We start from the raw sequence: 17851 nt of genomic DNA, 5'->3' as shown, positions 1-17851 counted from the left end.
ATAAGCGGACCACAGACTGTGATATGAAATTCGGCGAAAAACAATGTGTTAGTCTAGAAACACGCTTGCTGCGCTTTACAAGTTGAGGCAATTCTACGTTTGCCTAACTGGCAAGAACAAAGGTCTCCAGCCAGGCTGACACTTGCGACAAAATCACTCATGTGTAAAGTTCTTTGTTTTGGTCTGCCCGCGGACATCGTGACCTAAATATATCTTTATTTGAAGTTCCAAATACCCAGGACAACTTGTGTTTTATCACTAAATGTACAAAAACTTATTGGTTCTGTGTTTTCACAGGATTTTTTTAGTTTAGTGAATTTGCACTTCGACGTCGAGTATGGGTAATAACTCCAGTTCTTCTGAGCCGAAAGAAGAGGAAAACGAAATTGATTTTAACGAAACTACCGAGGAAGCACCCCCACCCCCAGAGCCAGTCCCTCAACACGACCCTGATATTGAGGAAAATGTGGAGGGGAGTTCAACATTCAGCGAACACAAAGTCACGTCGGTAAGTGGTTACGGGTGTCGTGGCAAGTTCTGCATTAGTTTCATAAGCGTCATCTGTAGACCTCAACAAATGCATTACTTTGCGTGGGAACCTTTACTCCACGTAGCTCTTGAGCTGAATGTATGTAACTGAGTCGGTCAATGGACTGGTACTTCAGGTCAGGGCTTGCCAAAACTTTTCGCTCCCGACCTTTTTTGACAGGTTACAAGTTTCAGAGACCACTTAGACACAATATTGCAACAGATATTTGTAATGAAACGACTTGAAGGAGGGACGTACTTCATGAAATAGTGCAGTTAATTGTTGTATACTTCGGTGCGAACCTCTTTGTGAGACATTACGACCCCTTAAAGTTCTGCGTGCGACACCGTACTAGGCCTGTAAGTGTAAACATCTTTGGGGTCGAAATTTTCTTGGTATCGTTTAGACTTGTCGGGCTTTAATTCAATAACAACTAAAACATATCTTTTTGGCATTCACTTCTGTTCTATAATATATATTCAGTACGTATATGTGTACGTGGCATACGCAGTTAATATGGTATTATATGGTCCCCGTGGACTGCGTCCAACGCTGTAATGATAAAGTTCTAAATGGAAACTACCAGCCTCAAGTTTGTCATTATACGTTTGTGACAATTAATTTATCTGTCCATCTATCGCGTCCATTGGTTTGAAAGTTGCCAAATGTTTATGTATACCCAATCATGCAGATGTAGTACAAGCAATTCGACTTTCCCATTCAAAACTGTGTTTTCCCCAACAGCTATGCGTGATAACATGAATAGAGCACGCGAATAAGGAGTGACCACTGACCACAGGTTTCCTGGTTTTAACAGGAATTTATGTAGCACCACACTGTGCAAATGGACATACAATTGTGCAATACAGGCACGCATTTGACAGACACAGTTTACGCTATTGACATGACGAGGTTTATAACTTTGCCGATATTTCCGGGTGTGCCGTGTGCCAATTTGCCGTGTCCGTGTAATTTGAATGTTTATATTGCCCCATATATTGGCGGCGAACCGGAAATGTGATACCATGAATAATTTTTCACGCATCCTTTGTCCCTTGCTCGATTCATTGATTTTTCCTGGAATTCTGAGGGTAATTCGAGGATAAATACTTTGAGAATGTTACTTTGTGGGTTTTCTGCTATTCTCTAAATTTTTCTCTAAATAAGTTGGTATTCTCTAAATTTATAAGCCTTGAAAAAGTTTGTATTGAAAATATTCAATACATTGGGTTGGTGCTCAGTTTAACATGCCACGCAATAACTTCGTTTGACCCTTAATGTAACAAGTTTGCATATTTAACTTTCGCGAGATCAGCATGCGCCATCCATGTTTTTCAGTACGGAGTGGTTTGTAAATATCTTCGGTAGCCGTACAAGCTTTCCGAGCAACTGTCTCGCTCGCAAGGTCATTGGCCCTGTTTTCGCAGTCACGTTGCTCTTGACAAAAAGTGCGTTTCTTCAGCATTGTAGTAGTCATTCCCCCTATCTACATTATTTACCATGGGATGACTCGTCAGGGTGTACAAAAGGGAGTGATTGATTTTGTCGCCTAGTTGATTCCCAATAAACGACACCGGTGTACCACTTGGAAACACAGCCTGACAACCTGTTTATTTGCATTCCTATAGGAATTCGAGGAGATACGAGACGCAATCCAGAAGAAGAGCGAAGAGGCGGGCAAGACGTACGTTTACCGGGACGTTGACTTTCCGAGTGAGGCCAAGTCGCTCTATTACTCATCCAGCGCCCCGCCGAACTGGGGGAGCATTGTGTGGAAAAGACCTTCGGTAAATATTGACTGGGTGTGATGGACGATCATGAGTTTTTGATGATTATGTGCTGTTTGCGGGCACTCCAATTGGTAAAATCAATAATCCCTTTTTTAATAGGTTAAGTTAGGTGGTCTTGAATAAGATGAGTGGCCTTTCATTACGTTTAACAAACTATATACGTGTTTTGGACTAAAAACATCGCAGGTTGATTGTTCTTGCTTGTTGCGAACGTTGACGGGTCAGAGACGAATTTCATATTCCAATCCACGTCTCTTTTGTATCCCAGCATAGTGCAAATATGCTTTGGTCGCCAGTCGGCTTTGTGGCCTTTTGTTGTTCATATTCACATTTGCAGCCCCGCCCGCACGTTTGGTTTCTTCAGCACTTTTACCGAACTAAAATAACTGACGACACATCTAGCCAAAAAAATGCAATGCTTCAATCTTTTGCAGAAACATGTTTTCTCGAAATGTATCGCTGTTTTTATAATTCTGATTGTATTTGACCTTGAAACTGAGCGCCCAAAACATTAGCAATGCGACGTAATTGCGATTGCCGAAATGAACTTTATAAACCTCACAGTTGCTGTGCTTGGCATTCAGTAAATTACGCTTTTCCCACAGGATCTGACCAGGACACCCAGACTGATGAAGGATGGTTTAAGTAGCGAAGATATTCGACAGGGTAGACTGGGCAACTGCTGGTTTCTGGCTTCGTGCGCTGCAATATCAAGATCGCCCAAGTTTCTCAAAAAGGTTTGTTTTCGTGCAGGATACGTTTACTGCAATATCATTTGCGAGACCCTAGCTAAAATTAATGTTTTTATTCTGATATTAAATGGTCGAAGCATTGCAAGACGCAGAAAAAGAAGTCATTGTTGAAAGTGTAAATATATTGTGATCGCCGATGAAAATACAATAAACAACACCGGATCGGTGAACCAAGCCACCCTGGTAGGCTGTCGATCGATACCGTATCTGTAGTAGTATGCCGATGAAAATACAATAAACAACACCGGATCGGTAAACCAAGCCACCTTGGTAGGCTGTCGATCGATACCGTATCTGTAGTAGTAAACATCTTTAAAAGAGCTGTCTGAAAGATTGATTTAAAAGTTTTACTCAGCTATATTGTGATCGTTTTGGAGTTCCGGAAATATATTATATATTTTAATCGATGTTACTTTTCAGCAGAGCCTTAACAATATACTGCACGCACAAGTGCCCTGATAAAACACACAAGCGCACAACACCTTATTACACCTTGCAGTATGATTTATCAATCTCAATGCAGGCTATGGTTTCAAATTTTACACAAACTTGAAAATAAAAGTTCGTTCTAACAGGTTATACCAGAAGACCAAGACATGACTGGTCCGGATTACGTTGGCATGTTTCATTTTCGATTTTGGCGCTTCGGACAGTGGGTTGACGTGATAGTCGACGACACCCTGCCCACTCTGTACGATTCACTCTGCTTTGGACATTCTGGTGACCCCGACGAATTCTGGCTCCCTCTGGTGGAAAAGGCCTACGCAAAGTATAGTGGTTTGATTCTATAGAAAAGCTGGGATATACATTGTCTTTGTCACATTTACTTCCGTGTCTCTCTGAAATATTTAAAAACCTATGTAATGGTATTAATGTTTGAAGATGGCGTCGTTTTTTGCTCCATTTACTGCATTAAAACGTTTCTCTCTTTTGTTTCAGACTTCACAACTCATATCAAGCGATAGAAGGGGGATTCACCCAAGACGGAATGGAGGATCTTACCGGTGGCATTGTGATGTCATACGACCTCGGTCCCAAGACGCCCAACGATCTCTTCACCGTACTGAAAAAGTAATTTCAGCCCGGATGTACAGTTTTGCTTGTTTCCCACCCATATTAAACTCATTGGTTTGCTTAGGGCGATGCGCTACGACAGTTTCTCTTGTGCTGGCATTGAAGGAGTATCGGAAAGTGTGGACAAACAAACGGGTTTGGTCAGTGCTCATGCCTACGCTGTGCTGCAAGTTGCCAAGGTTGGTAGATTTTGAGCTAAGTTTACAAGGTACACAGAAACTAAGCCATGAATGTTAATTGACTTTCAGTGGCCTTAGTCACACAGGTTGGTACGAAGGTCGGAAGCATACGTCATCGCTAATAAAGTCATAGTTTTTCTGCATTGTGCAAAACTAATTTCATGCAAACGGGTTAATATTCCAACGTTTCAGTTATTCTTTCCAACTTTTGGTAAACAACCCATATTGTTTTTTATGCATCAGGTCGCTTACAGGGGAGCGTACGTGAACCTGGTAAAACTGCGGAATCCCTGGGGAAGCAGCACAGAATGGAAAGGAGACTGGAGTGATGAGTACGTTAAAATACAATGTTGATTGCGGAGTGTTGTAACGTTCCGATTATTACATTTCAGCTTACAAAAACAAAATAAACACTTCATTTGTTGTGCTAACTTGTAAGCATTCTGACAACCTGAAGTCATCATGTTTGCTTTTTTCATATATGTTACAGCAGAAATAAGCGCTGTGTCAATTTTAAAAACATGTCCAATGCCAACTGGGTATAACGTCTCGCCACCTACACACAATATACACAACAGCGCCGCGATCCTATAAATTTCCTTGCACCACGTGCTTTTCTCCTTACTATGACGGAGTTGCATCACATTTAGATCGCACACGTGGGATTACGTAAGCGACGATGTGAAACGTAACATGTACGAGGACAAAAACAACGGCGAATGGTGGATGAACTTCGATGACCTTTCGCATTACTTTACGGATCTTACGATTTGCACGGTTGGTCCCGACTTCGACAGCGACGGGGCGCCCTCCGGTGACAGGTAGGCGAAATGTTTTGTGAAACAGGTGATCAGCAACGACCAACTGAAACGCATGTATTTTTTGACAAATTCTAGTATTCTTACTTAGTGGCGTGTGCCATTTTTGATGCAAAACATTCGAAGCGTTAACTGTAAAGATAATAGCCAAAGCTAGAAGTTTGCTGGTTAAAGCATTGTGCTATAACACAAACGTTTCAAGCATTACTGCGGTTATTATCAGTGCAAATAGTTACTTTGGTTGCAATATCCCAGCTCCGACTTCTTTGCTCGTATCATTTTTATTTCTCACTTAGACAACTTAATTATTTATTTCCCTCAATCTTATCGCTCCCTTCAAGCTAACAATGTCGTCCCACAGATGGTTGAGGTCAATGATCAACGGGGAATGGGTGGTTGGAAGAACAGCAGGAGGTTGTAGAAACGATCTGTACAAATACGAAACCAACCCCCAGTATTTCATGGAGCTCAGGCAACCAGGTTGGTCTATAGATTATTGTGAGACTGTTAGTTTTGTTGTTATATAGTAGATATGATTTTAGGCCGACTAGATATAAATTTTATTGGGATGGTGAGGTCTTTTTTAAGAAAATCGTCCTTTATTTCGTAGTTGTGTTTTATAATCTTGTAAGTGTTCGGAAGAAATCTAGAAAACTTCCTGTCACAATAATAATGATGAGTAATAGTTAAAAGTATGAAAGTACCGTGCTCTCGGTTACGGTTTGAAAGAAAAGTAAACTTTGCGGAAGTGAAGCAAAATAAACAAAATCTATTTTTCCATTAGATGATTTTGATCCTGTTGAAGACGAACCGGAGGAGGAAGGAAAATGCTCCGTGGTTCTTGGTTTAATGCAGGAGTACAGGAGGGCGCAGCGATCCAAGGGAGTGGAGAATCTTTATCTCTCTCTTAATATATTTTGGGTAAGTTGTCATAGGAACGGTTGGAAACTACAGGGGCTTAAGATATGTTAAACCTCCGTCAAAAAGTGCGGCTAGCTAACGATTGGTTCGTTCGTTACTGACGCAATAGATAGTGTCTTGTACTTGTTGACTTGTTGTAAATTTACTGTTGGGCCACAAACACCCATAAGGCAGATGAAGCAATCTCCTTTCACAATCGAAAATCTGCAAAGTTTCTCCAAAATTTCCCAGAATTTTGTGATGTTTTTTTACACTGCCAAAAGAATTGCCAAAAACTAGGGCCAAACTTGCAACAGGAACCGTTAAGGCGTCCGATGTCCTCATAATGCATACATTTATATAATTTTTTTACCAGTATGTTGTGCTATGACACCCTAGTATAATACCAAACCACGCAGCAAGTAGAGATAAGGCGACGTTAACATTGCGAAAACAGTGTAACTTGGGTTGTTTACGATACTAAAGCAGTTTAAGATTGGACTTTGCGATAGCGAAGTGAAGACAATGCCACAAAACCGAAACACAATCGAAATCCATTGAAAGGTGAGCGAACGCCCAACGAAAAAACTCGACGCGAGATACTTCAGCCGAAACAAGGAAGTCCTGACTACCGGCACTTACATCAACCGTCGAGAAGTCACTGTTACCGGTTTGTTGAGGCCAGGATACTACGTGGTTGTGCCCTCCACGTTTTACCCCGACCTTGCTGGCACTTTCCTGGTTCGTATCTTTACCGAGAAGCCTGTGGACCTTCAAGAGCTGTACTAATAGGTTCTCATGTGTTCCACATGTCATGATGTGTATTTTTTTTTAAAGCCGATTCCCAATGTTTGACGTAGACGTTGTTTTTTTTATTGGCGCCGTGGCTTTTTTGTGTGTTTTCGTTTTGATTATTTGCGGAACCTAAAGTAAAATACCAAAAAGAACTTTTCTATGATAACCTATTGCCTATGCCCATCTATGTACATACAAGCTATACAGCTACACACAGCTGAATTCTTCAACTATTATCTCAGGCTAAAGATGACGATATTTCTGCCTAAATTCGCTTTTAAAATGTTTTAGTTGCTTGTAATTTTATATTTTATAATTACCAAATCTACTGCGTACTCAAAATGTAGGACATTTTTATCAATCGCGTCGAATGTTGCTTTTGAATCAATGTGATAATAATTTGCACTTTGTATATTCAATCATAAATCATTATTTTTCAGTTTGAAATGCACGTGTGTTTTTTAGTTGTGGATTAGTTAATGAGGATAGCTATGTAACTACCTCCTAAAAGTTTGCAGCTTCCTTGCATTGGCTTACGAGTGGCATTGGTAAGCCTTAAACAATTGTTTAATAATAATTTATATGATGCAATTTCCTATGGTCTGAAACGGATCTGTACTTTCTGGTTTAGCTCTGTTTAAAGAGACTAAGTTTTATTTTGTAAATAACACAAGCTTTCGCGAGATCTTCTCGCTTTATCAGGTGTAAATGGCCATAAAGTATGTAAAAACAATGTAACAAGAACAAGCAATACCAAACAACATGTGCAACATTCAAACTTCACCGAAAGTCGTTCCGGATGATTTAAGCCGCAAGGTGGCGCAGGTGCACATCGATGTTAATGCTGTGTGAGCTTGGCGTATGCGTCATCGCATCAGTATAACAATAGCACATAACTTTCTACTGTCACTAGCGTTCGTGTCTCAGACAGGTTACAACAAAACACACCAAAGGCTATAATGGTCAACGTCACTTTCAGCGCGTTAACACAACAAAGTAACATTGGTAAAAGGTGTAAAAGAATCTGGAAAAAGTAGCAAAAGTTATCTTCCAAACAAAATCGTAGCATTTTCACTTGCTGTATGGCGCGTCCAATTTTTCTGTCAGGCAATGCAGGTCTCTGCGTATCCATTTCTCTCGCTGTATGTTCAGGTATTTATCATTAAACCCCACATAATACTGTTGCCGATCTAAATAATGCGTTCCGAACAAAGTCCAATCACTGCAAAGATTTTGCGAGCATCAGCCTCAAATATCTCGAACCTTTTTTGTGCTCAGTAGAGTCAAATCACCTCCTGTCCGCAGTACAAACATTTGTACTTGAGTATCCACAATTCGCTGCTGCGCAAGTGCCGTAAACAAGAATTTGAAGTGTGTGGTTTCGGTTGGTCGAAAAAACTGTCGGCGTTCTAAGCAATGTGATGGATGTTCAATGACCTATGTTTTTGTGAGTTTAAAGAAAATGGATATTGAATTGCACGTATAAGCTAGTGTTACAAGTGCGCAGTTTATTGTGTGTTTAGGCGTATCTCGCTTGCACTCCATGTTGCAAGAGAAAAGAATGTGATGACGCGAGAAGTTATTCCCCGAACCCACACGACAATGCTGGGGACCTAGGGGTCTTTCCTTCAGGCTTTCGTAATCGAGATTCACTGGAAACTGGGCCCTTACAACACCAACTTGCACAATTTTCCATTAGTTTTCTTCGAACATTCATCACATGACTCCGATCGCCTCGAATTTTTTTGACCAACCGAAACCACTAAAGTTTTGTCACTTGAGCAGCAACAGTTTACTCAGCGAGCAATGCTACTAAATGCTGTGTGGAAAATGGAAACGTGATTTGATGCTCTGCTGGACGCGCATCTTGTGCGAGCGATTCGAAAACTTTAAACCGTTAGGCTCCCTGCATTGTTTTATTGTGGGCGTGTTCTGATCAGTGGTAGGATGTGCTCCATTTTGGTCATAGACAAAAACCTTGCACAGTTGAGGACACTTCAGCACATGTTGCTGCTATGGCGTCTAATAACTGTTGAAAAGGTGGTAAAATGGCGGGTGCAATTGTAAATTTTGCGCATGTAACAGGTAAGAAGAAAAAAGTAGATATTCAGCATGTGGTGCACTGCGCCGCCACTTGTTTCAATCTGTCGATAACAAAAAAAGTTTACTTTTTGGTGCATTAAGAACACTTAATGGACTAGTATTTTCCAAACTGGAAAAGATTAAAAAAAATTTGATTATTATTTAAAACTCCTTGTTGCATAGTAGGACTTTTGGCAGCTAGACGAGTGATAGCAATGCATGCATCGGACAAAAGCACAGTGGTGTGGCGAACTAAAAAATGTTTTCGGACAAGCTTGTTGTATCCTACAGCAGTGTTGTTTTCAGGGATGCAATACGTTCCAGGGTGCGATCACCCTATTCGCCCTCCGGGTCGGCTAAGATGCACACGTTATGTTTCGGTGCTAAACAACATGCTGCTATCTAATATTATTGTTTGTCTAATCAGGTTATACCACAAGACCAATACCTGACTGGTCCGGATTATGTAGGAATGTTCCATTTTCGTTTTTGGCGTTTCGGGAAGTGGGTTGACGTCAGAGTCGACGACACCCTGACCACTATCGACGACTCACTCTACTATGGGCACTCTAGTGACCACAATGAATTCAATTATCCTTATCCAATAAGTTTGAAATTATATTATAAGCGAGCAGTTTTTTAATGGCCAAAATGCATCGTATTCAGATCGTCCAAGTGGAATAGCGTCAGTGAGATGTGAAGTAAAAATTGGATGAGTAAAAAAACGACGGCGAATGTTGGACGAACATCGCCGATTTTTGCCATCATTTCCCCTCTTTTTGGGTCTGCACAATGATCCGGATTTTGACAGCGACGGTGCGTCCTCCAGTGACGGGTATAGGCGAAACAATGTTTTACATTTTCGTCGTGATTTGTGAGACAGATGATCGACTACTGTCATGTATGAATATTTAAGAAATTGTATAGAAACTTGAACAATTGAACCATATTTTTGACCTATTTTATGTCTGGAGTGTTAAAATGATTAATCAACATAATTTAACACAACTTGTGCCCAAGTTTGTGCAACTTTTGGATTAATTCGAGTACTTAGTGCGGCACTCTATGACCATATCATATAGGTGGATGAGGTCGATGATTTACGGAGAACGGGTGGTTGGAAAATTGCCTGGTGGCAATGTAGGAATATCCAAGTACCTAACGAACCCACAGTTCTTCATGGAACTCGATGCACCAGGTCGGTTTATGCATTGTTGTGGATCTGCATATTAAGTCGGACTAATGAATCATGCAATGCATTTTTGCAACGAGTACGAGCAAATCAGACAAAATAAAATGCGTGCAGTCAATCCTATTTGCAATCAACTTAATTTTGGTTATGTTAATCACGCGTTTTAAGCTTCATTGCGGAACGTGTATTTAAGTTCTGCCTACAATTAACCAAACTGTTAATCTCAAAATTTTTACTTTTATATTTGAGTTTAAGTTAGTTTTTGAAGTGGTTAGGTTTACTAAAAGACAGCCGATTTAGAATCAACAATGTGTGATAAGTCAAAGAAATGTAACTAAAAAAGAACAGCGTAACACTATGTAACCCATAATTTGTTCTGATGACATCCCTTGTGCCTCTTGGCTGCCTTGATTTGTTTCACTACTAAAATATTCTTTTCTCACATTTTTTTGATGCTGCTGAAGACAATAAAACGGATGAAGGAAAAAGCCACGTAGTTTTAGGCTTAATGCAGGAGTGCAGAAGAGTGCAGCGGAGTAATGGAGTGAAGAATCTCCATCTATCTCTCCGTATATACAAGGTGATAATCCTCCAATGTGATAAGATTGTGAAACTGGGTTAGCTCTATAGCTATATCCTTTTCGAAATGCTCGGCTGATCAAAGATGAAATGTTGAAAGTAACCCGATAATATCATTATATGCAGATACTCATTGTATAGCCGGTTGTATACGAACAACAATGATAAATATGTCAGAAGTGTGTTTTATTGTTGAGTAAAACAAAGATGTCAAGTGGAATTATAGGGTACTGCAGTGTGCCTACATCCTAGTGGTCAAAAAACTAGATACGATAGAATTGCAGCACCCAACTACTTCAAATAGACCCGTGACAAAGAATACGGAAATTAACGTCAAAACCCCTTTGAAGGTAAACGAGGCCCCGAAGAAAAACTCGACGCTGCTTCTATCAATACAACAACACAAGTTCTATCTAGCGGTCGTTACACCAATCATCGCGAAGTCACTATTACTGATTTGCTCGACCCTGGCAAATACGTGGTTGTGCCTTCCACTTGGTATTACAAGGATGGTAAATTCCTGCTTCGAATCTTTACCGAGAAGCCTGTGGTTCTTCATGAGCTGAATTGAGAGAACAATGTATAATTGGTTCTATTCCAGTCACCAGTAGCCTCCTTCTTTCCCTACCACGTGTTTTCATACTAAAGTTTGCAACCCTTATAACCATGTTGTTTACTGTACATATGAGTTGAGCTACAAAAGCAATATATCACAAATGCAGTTGAAGTTATTGTTTCGCGATCAATCATGAAAACAACAAAGTGATATCTGCGTCTAAATATGAATGCCTCAGTTGATTGTATTGTTGTGTGCTCAAAACTTGGCAATTTTGTCGATTTGAACGTTGGTTTTGGCGGAATTTGATGGTACCTGTACACATTCAATTACAAATCAACTCCAAGTGTCTTTGTTTGTTGTGAGTGGCTGAAGGAATCGTCGAGCAATTAATTTTGACTTCGATTTTTGGACATGGATAAGAGATGTTGCTTTTTTATTACTCTTTAACGCCACCTGGCTCCTATCAACTAATTGACTACAAATGCCTAAAACCACGGCGAACTTCTCAAAACATGCTCAGAATTCCAACAAGCAACTTTCCACGCATCTATATAATCGTTCAGTCGTATGCAACACTGGTTTCTTTGTAACATTAGCTGGAGTTTTTTTTCACAGTGTTTTGTACAAGCATGCGTTTGAATTTATACATTCATCCAGAACGTCTATTGCACGTTTCAGTGATTTTTCCAAGTAATTTCTGAAAGCCAAGCGCAATAGTTCTGGTCTGCGGTGTTACGGCGCATACACACGAACAACATTACGCATGATTCATGGATTTTTCCACGAATTTTCATTTCTGCACAAAACCACCAGATTTTTCGGCCCAAAGTCCACAAAACTCAAAACCCAAAGTCCACAAAACTCATATGTGAGCCACACAAACATCCATGACGTTATAAAAAATTCTTTCCCATTTTTTTTCCATTTCCCATTCGGGATTACATAACCTCTGCAGTCGTTTGGTGTGTTGTAGCCTTATGCAAAAACAGTCCGAAATTTTGGATTGTTGATTGCAACAGTTAAATAATAACGTGGTTCCGTGGCATTAAGCCCTCTGCAAGATCACAGTTTTATTGCGAAAATGTTGGTGGCGGAAAACATGGTTAACTCGAACAGTATAGAATTATGATGCGATTGGGGATAACTGGTTAAAAGCCTGGTTTATGTCTCCAATGCTTTTTATGTCAAACAATGTTTCAGCCACAAGTAATTTTATGAAATAAATGAACCTAATTGCAACGTAATAAACCATTTGCAACACACATTTTTCTCAGTTTGCAGAGCTGCACGCGCTGCATGGGAAACCTACCGTCGTTTAGTCGGTTTGTTGCTAGGTTGGGTCACCCATCACATAATGCCTTTTTCTTACCAGAACGAAAATACTATAAAACGTTTGGCTCTCATTTGTGGCACAGCATAAGCACGTCGCTTTAAGGTGCCCTTTTAAATATATATCGAAAAAAGAAACATAGTTTATTGCTCTGCTGACAAAAGTTTCGAATTGAAAATATTTGTTTGGTTATGAATAGTTTTACTTGCACTACACGAAGATAATTTAAACACTGTTTCAAGCTATCTACGCTTAACGAGTTTAAACGTGTTTATTCCACAGGACTTTAATTAGGATTGTTCAACTGGACTTGAATTATGGGAAACCAACAGAGTCTTGATTCCGCATTGGTTGACGTAAGAAATGACACAGAGTTTGACGTCATCGACGAAGACCCAACACTAATGGAGTCTGAAGTCGAGGCCAATCCGAATATTGTGGAAAATGTTAAAGGAAGCTTAACAACTAAAGAATACTTAGTCGAGTCGGTAAGTAGTTGCAGTTGTGTAACCAACATTCGTTTGCAAATCACCAATGCAAAGTACGTTTGGATGTGAGTTCGAACCCCATTGACAGACATATGTTTATTGCGTCTCGTTCTGCTTTGTTTGGTGTGCATCTTTTGCCAGCTCTTACTCATTTCCACGGGTGCTATTTAAATTGATTTAAATCAATATGCCACATGAAGGTCTCTATATTAACTATAGCACTTAAGACATCATACCATGGTTGCCTACACTGCAAAAGTTGAATTATGACCGTATTTTTTTTGAAGAAATACCGGGAGATAAGAAACATCCAGAAGAAACTTAAGCGGCAGGGCCAGTCGTACCTCTACAACGACCCAGACTTCCCAAGCGATGCCAAGTCGCTCCATTATCCCCCTATACCCAGTCGCTGGGAGAAAATTAAGTGGCAGAGACCTACGGTATAGTTGAAGTCAAACTAACATTTCTACAGATTTCAATTTCCAATTTTTTTTGGAGGAATCGCGTTTTGTAAGAATGGCTACTTTGAATACTTTTGGTGTAGTGTCTGTCACGTTTTATTTTATGTTGTTCAATTTGTGTCGGATGGTTTTACGCAACATTAATATCGTTTAATAGACATATGGCGTTACGTGCAAAACAATATGCTTTGAAAATTTCGTAGTGTTTTATCCGTGATAAAGTAAAAACCGGAACACTGTAAATGTAGAAAGTCAAGGTCTTTAAAATATATTTTCCTTAGGCATTATTTAAGCCACGCATTGTCTGTAGGAACTGTCCGAGAATCCCAGTCTGATGAAGGATGGTTTCAGCAGTGAGGATATTCGCCAGGGTAGCCTGGGCGACTGCTGGTTTTTAGCTTCGTGCGCTGCAATGTCCAGATCCCCCAAGTTTTTTAGAAAGGTTCGTAATTCTGGCATCATTTATACGTGAGTGTCGTTGCATTCGGTTTAATGCCCCTGCAAGGGTGATTGTATTTTAGTTACGGATTTTAATACCTTGACCACCGAAACTAAGAACACTCGGTTTCAGCAACAAACGATATGACGTCAGATGACATTTCTTCGTCTGTTTTTTCAGGTGATACCAAAACACCAAGACATGACTGGGCCGAATTATGTAGGGTTGTTTCATTTTCGATTTTGGCGCTTCGGGCAGTGGGTTGACGTGATAATCGACGACGCCCTGCCCACCCTGAACGGCTCACTCTTCTTTGGACATTCTAGTGACCCAGATGAGTTCTGGCTCCCTCTGGTGGAAAAGGCTTACGCAAAGTATAGAGACCTTTTATTGATTTTTGTTCGATTTAAGTTGGGAAAAAAAAACATTATTGTATGTTAAAGGTTTCACAAGTCGTACCAAGCGATAGAAGGTGGAAGTACCACGGAAGCATTGGAAGACCTTACCGGGGGCATTGCCGTAAGATACGACCTCGGCCCAAAAACGCCAAACCATCTCTTTATCGTGCTGAAAAAGTAATTTCCGCTCAGCAAAAGCAAGGTTGCTTGTATTTTCGTTTCAAATTTAAGGTACGCGGTTTCTTTTCAGGGCGACACGTTCCCGTAGCTTTGTGTGCGCTGCCATCAGCCGTCAAACGGTAAACAGTCAAGAAACTGGATTGATCGGTGCCCACGCCTACACCGTGCTGAAAGTTTCCAAGGTTACAACTGCATTACTTATAAGTTATGACTAAGGCAGGTCACTGACCAAATGTTGTTTAGATCATATTGCATACACGTGTATATTGTTGCTTGGTTTGAAGCCGGCGCAAAGTTTGGTTTAGTACAAAGATCACGTAAACGAGACATCTTCACAAGCGAATACTGCGCATTAACTTCCAATACTTTAAACTCTATTCAGTGGTAAAGTTTTATTCATAATTGTATATACTTACAAAGGTGACTTACAAGGCAGCCAAGGTAAGCCTGGTGAAAATAAGAAATCCATGGGGAAACAGCACTGAATGGAAAGGAGATTGGAGTGATGAGTATGTTGAACTTCGATGCCGATTGAAGCGTTTTAGCGCTTTTGTCTAATGTTTTTAACCAATGTTTAAAATCAAACAGCAAGATTTTTAAAGCATTACCCAATATTTCCAATACCCAATATTTCTTCTGATTGTAAGCCAGATACAGTTTTTTCACCAGTTTGTGAAAGCATATCAGAAACAAGACTCTCTTAAAAAGTTTAAGAACCATAAGCGATCAGTTTATCAAATATTAACGAACAGTTACATCACGGCCGAAATGTCATCATTTTCAGGTCGCCAACTTGGGATCACGTCAGCAAAAAAGTGAAGCGGAAGTTGTATGAGAACCAAGACAACGGCGAATGGTGGATGACCATTGACGACCTTTCTCATTATTTTTCGAGAATTACGGTTTGCACAGTTGGTCCTGATTTTGATGGCGACGGGGCGCCCTCCGGTGACAGGTTACTTTTAATTTTTTGTCGTGATAAATGAAGCAAATACTCGACTAGTGCAATTTTGTTTTATAAACACACAAAAAATATAGCCTGGAAATTATATTACAGTCGAACTAACGTTAATATAACCACGTAGATGGTTGAGGTCGATGATATACGGGGAATGGGCGGTAGGAAAATCCGATGCCGAATCCCTGTACCTAAAAAATCCCCAGTACTTCATGGAGCTCACGGAACCAGGTTGGTTTATATGTTGGTATAAGTGTTATAGCTTGGACTGATACAGAGGTCGACAACCCATGTATCTGGAGCCGCGTTTATGAGGATGCTTATTATGTTTTGTATAAAATAAAGTTGACAGGAGTCAAAACAACCCCTCCAAATTTAAGATTTTGCGAATCTAAGTATGTTTGTCTGTTAAATCAAGCATACGCTTTCCGTCTACACCCTATTTTGTTATTGACGGGTATTCTTTTTTCAGATGATTTTGATCCTGACGAAGACGAACCGGAGGAGGAGGGAAAATGCTCTGTGGCTCTTGGTTTGATGCAGGAATCCGTCAGAGCATTGAAGCCTCAGGGAGCAAAGAATCTCCATCTATCTCTGAGTATATACAAGGTGAGTATTTCAAATTTGATTAAGATTCCGAAACTAAGTTGGATTTTCACTCTACTGAATGTTCAGTGGTGAAATGTGGATGATCTTATCAAGGATAACACTTAGCTTTTATTATTCACTACGTGATCGCGTTGGGTTTTGCTGCATGATGCCATGACCACGCCCAACCAGAGGGTGGTACAGGTTCCATTCCAGTCTAGGGTGCATGAATAGCAAACGATACAAACGAAAACCTTTGTCTGCTTAAAAGTAAAGGTTCCCCTCTGGGTTTCATTTCATGTAATCACCAGCAAAAAAGGTCCACGCAAAGGCGCGTTTTGTTCTCTCAAAGCTTCTGGTCATGAAAAAACGTTTGCATATATGTTGTTGCCATGCCACTGTAATGCCATTGGGCTAGAAAAATTGACGATTATAGTGTGATGACGGAAAAACTGTTTACACAACCACTGCTAACAGTTAAAAATGAGTAAAGAAAGGCAAAATTAAAAATTAGTTCAAAATCCATTTAAGGTCAAAGAACGTCCGAAGGGGAAACTTCAAGTCGGATCCTTGGACAAAGAGGTCCTGTCTAGCGGAAATTACACAAATCGCCACGAGGTCACTGTTACTGGTCTGCTTGACCCCGGCTACTACGTGGTTGTGCCTTCTGTTCATAAAGTCAGCAAGACCAGCAAATTCCTGCTGCGTATCTTTACCGAGAAACCTGTGGATCTTCAAAAGCTGAATTGAGAGACCATTCATTGTAACTTCTCTGTAAATAGCCTACCTTGCTTCTCGTTTCTAAATACTGACGGCAAAATTTGTAGCATTTTTTGCCTGGTTCTTTACTTAACCATGCCATAAATGTACCAGTTTGAAACCAGTCATCAAAACAAAAAGTCTATTAATTGCATGGTATTACTTCGCTACAATTCAATTCAATTCAATTCATTTTATTTCTCGCAAACGTCAGCGAATACGCACAACAACTTGCAGCAATCATTTCGACTGGTGACGTGACGACTACATATATGTGCATAAGCTACATGTTACGATGAAGATGAATTCGTAGAGTTTTAACCTAATTTTTGAATGGACAAAATTATATCTGTGTATAAAACTTTATTGGCATCTGTGTATATGCAACCACACAAACAAATTTGTCGCTACTGATTTCTGTTGATATTACGAAAATAAAACAGGACGGTTTGTGAGGATTTTCGTCATCGGGTAGTCAAAATGCTTCGGTATGATAGCCTTCTCTGCAAATGTCAAAAACTGTTTTTTTTTTTTTAAACGTACGTATAGGTGATGTTCCTTTGTGCAGTATGCCTATTGCAGTCCTCGTCAATAGCAAGTTTGCGAAATCTTTGTTATCATGTTTCGATACACTTTCGATAATGTTCTAGGCACTCAAATAACGTAGGCCATAAAAAATAAAACATATGTCTATGTGAAGTGATCTTCCTGCTCATGAACTGGAACAGTGTTTCTTAGCTCTGACCCTGTAATAAATAAATTCTTTTAGTGCATGGTGCGTATTTTTGCCTCAATGTGCTTAGTTTGTAACGTTTTGGTTTAGTTTCCGTAACTTGTTTTGAAATTTTACAAATCTACAAGTGTAGAAAGGTTGAGTACCAGATGCACAATTTTGTTTCTTTTGTTTAATTTAAATTGTAGTTGATCTTATTTGTTCCATGGGCAAGTGATTGAACAAAGACAATGACATTTTTAGTGTTTGTGATGTCAATTGTCAAAAT

General features: G+C 40.0%; 3 protein-coding genes across 3 annotated transcripts; all 3 read left to right on the top strand.

Moving 5' to 3' along the window:
- The first annotated feature begins 303 nt into the window (after positions 1 to 303).
- Positions 304 to 7200, top strand: LOC145903249 (calpain-A-like). Its single transcript, XM_082991313.1, has 11 exons — positions 304 to 508; positions 2158 to 2316; positions 2925 to 3056; positions 3647 to 3840; positions 4011 to 4142; positions 4210 to 4324; positions 4568 to 4656; positions 4975 to 5145; positions 5504 to 5622; positions 5927 to 6063; positions 6607 to 7200. Exons 1-11 carry the CDS (start codon positions 338 to 340, stop codon positions 6829 to 6831), a joined length of 1644 nt encoding a protein of 547 aa, XP_082847439.1. The 5' UTR covers positions 304 to 337; the 3' UTR covers positions 6832 to 7200.
- Positions 7201 to 9653: 2453 nt separating this feature from the next.
- On the top strand, positions 9654 to 11256 carry LOC145901960 (calpain-8-like). Its single transcript, XM_082989781.1, has 4 exons — positions 9654 to 9754; positions 10002 to 10117; positions 10576 to 10691; positions 11041 to 11256. Exons 1-4 carry the CDS (start codon positions 9654 to 9656, stop codon positions 11254 to 11256), a joined length of 549 nt encoding a protein of 182 aa, XP_082845907.1.
- A 1609-nt stretch (positions 11257 to 12865) lies between these two features.
- Positions 12866 to 17305, top strand: LOC145902607 (calpain-A-like). The gene is made up of 11 exons (XM_082990643.1): positions 12866 to 13067; positions 13355 to 13507; positions 13839 to 13970; positions 14148 to 14341; positions 14411 to 14542; positions 14616 to 14727; positions 14966 to 15054; positions 15330 to 15500; positions 15631 to 15734; positions 15976 to 16112; positions 16623 to 17305. The coding sequence occupies exons 1-11, from the start codon at positions 12897 to 12899 to the stop codon at positions 16839 to 16841; spliced, it is 1614 nt and encodes a 537-aa protein (XP_082846769.1). The 5' UTR covers positions 12866 to 12896; the 3' UTR covers positions 16842 to 17305.
- Positions 17306 to 17851: the final 546 nt, after the last annotated feature.

Source organism: Ascidia mentula, chromosome 5 (genome assembly GCF_947561715.1).
Source record: "Ascidia mentula chromosome 5, kaAscMent1.1, whole genome shotgun sequence".
In the NCBI taxonomy this organism is placed as follows: domain Eukaryota; kingdom Metazoa; phylum Chordata; class Ascidiacea; order Phlebobranchia; family Ascidiidae; genus Ascidia; species Ascidia mentula.
Note: the sequence above shows the minus strand (reverse complement) of the source record. Positions and strands in the feature narration are given on the sequence as shown.